At 28.9% G+C, this 2139-nt stretch overlaps 1 protein-coding gene across 1 annotated transcript; it reads right to left on the reverse strand.

Moving 5' to 3' along the window:
• Window positions 1-629: 629 nt before the first annotated feature.
• Window positions 630-1641, reverse strand: LOC101489086 (VQ motif-containing protein 25-like). Its single transcript, XM_004497839.4, has one exon. The coding sequence runs from the start codon at window positions 1383-1385 to the stop codon at window positions 816-818; it is 570 nt and encodes a 189-aa protein (XP_004497896.1). The 5' UTR covers window positions 1386-1641; the 3' UTR covers window positions 630-815.
• Between the last annotated feature and the right edge of the window lie 498 nt (window positions 1642-2139).

Genomic DNA, 2139 nt, shown 5'->3' on the forward strand with positions numbered 1-2139 from the left:
TATTACTATTTTATAATTAATTAAAAAAATTAATATGTTAATAGCAGGGACACAATCCCCAAATTTTCTTAACAAAACTCAAGCAGTATATTAATCCAATCACCAAACTACCGGAGAAAGTGTGAATAACAAGTTACCACTTTCAAATGAAAGAGAAACAATTCCCGTCTAATTTTGAACTATATGTATTTAAAGGAGGAAGAAAAATCTATGGGATTTACTATCGTATCCATTTACATGTTTGAATTGAAAGTGAATATAAAAATCAATAACATATTTTGGTTTTCTTAAATTCACCATAAATCGAATGAAGAAAAAACACAAACAAGTCAGGTATTTTTTTCATCTAAAAGTATGAAAGGTGGAGCCATATTAAACCAAACAGATGTTATCGAGTGAAAAGCAAGTTTAAATATGTGATTAGGGGTTCCATCAATGACTAGTGCATATAAAAATTTAACAAAGAGGTGTGTTTTCTTAAGCGTGTTTTCTAAGACAAAAGTATCTTGCAAATAGCGTGTTTTCTTGTAATGACATAGTGTAAACACACTTAAAATCTTTGAAGAGATTAATGTACACAATGGCACACAATTTCGTCTCTCCCCATAGAAATTAAAACAAAAACATCATAGGAACAACAATTTTAAAGTACATAATTAATGAGCGAGTCATTCTATATATCATAAAAAAACAAAACAAAACAAAAAAATCATAATCAAACATACATTGTAATTAAGATATAAATCAAGAAAATAAATAGATCTATAATATATATCTAGCAAAAAGGCATACATTTGTATCTAAATATTTATATCCTATAAAAGTTGATGTTGTTCAAACCCTTGCATATTATGAGTGGAATTCAATGGAAACAAAGGAAATCCACCAATTTCAGAAATAAACCCTTCCAAATCTGAAAACCCTCCCAAATACCAACCACCACAACTCTCATCACTACTTCCACCACATCCTCCTACTTCTTCTTTCACTTTATGATCCATTCTCATATCCAACCCCGAAAACTCACCATTATTAATCTTCACCTCCTTTTTCTTTATTGTTATCATTCTTGAACAATCCTCTGATGATAAACCACTACCACTACTTGTAGTACTCCTTGAATATTCTTGTTCTCTAATTCCTTCACTTTTTGATTTCTTCTTGCAATACTTTTTCTCTTCACTTGGTTTCCCGGTTAACTTTTGCACAAGTTCCCTAAAATTTTCAGCGTCGGTCTTGATGATCTCGGGTGCAAATATGTGAATTATGCGTATCTTCGGTTTGATTTTCGATATTGTGTGGGAGTTTTTGTGCATGGCTAGGGAATTAGGATTATTTGATTTGGCTATGCATGTATAATTATGGTTCCTAAGCTTGTTTTCCATGGAGAAAAATTAAATTGATGTACAAATTAAAGAAAAGGAATAAGAAGAGTTATTGAAGTTTGTATGTGTGGAGTAGTTAGAAAGAAAGAAAAATTGGATCTTATATATAGAAGAATGAGGCACATATATACCCAAAAAGAAGGATATAGTTTAAAAGGAAAAAGTGGAGAAAGAAAAAGGGAAATTTTAGAAGCTGTCTGTTGGGACAAGTTGGGAGCAAGGATTAAATGAATCTTGGTTTGACATTTGGAAAGAGAGAGTCAATAGAGTAATATTTGATCTCAATGCCCCCCTCATGCATTTTATTATAAAGGAAAGACGTGTTAATTGCCATAGATTTGTGAATTTTATATGAATTTAGATTTGCTAAACTTGATTGCATTACATTCCAGTCACCATATCAAAATTGTTCGATTAAAATTAGATGATTCAAACTTTAAGATTTAAATTTAATTATTTTTAAATTTAAGATTTAAATTTTAAATTTAAATCGTTTCAAATTTTAAGATTTAAATTTAATTATTTTTAAATTTAAGATTTAAGTTTTAAATTTAAATCGTTTGATCTTAATTAAACAATTTAGATATATTTTACTATAATATAGTCAGATTTGTTAACTAGAGCTGATTTAAATATATATATTGTGCATATCTTGGGGAGGGGAGAATAGATGTAGACACTTTTTCTTTTAATTTTCCTTGAAATGTCCATAGCATTCAACATAGTGGCAAATATTTAATATTTTGAAGAAAAA

The sequence above is a fragment of the Cicer arietinum genome, chromosome 4, assembly GCF_000331145.2.
Source record: "Cicer arietinum cultivar CDC Frontier isolate Library 1 chromosome 4, Cicar.CDCFrontier_v2.0, whole genome shotgun sequence".
Taxonomy (NCBI): domain Eukaryota; kingdom Viridiplantae; phylum Streptophyta; class Magnoliopsida; order Fabales; family Fabaceae; genus Cicer; species Cicer arietinum.

Coding starts and splice junctions, on each gene's coding strand:
- LOC101489086 (XM_004497839.4), bottom strand. CDS start 1,385: ATGGAAAACAAGCTTAGGAACCATAATTATACATGCATAGCCAAATCA.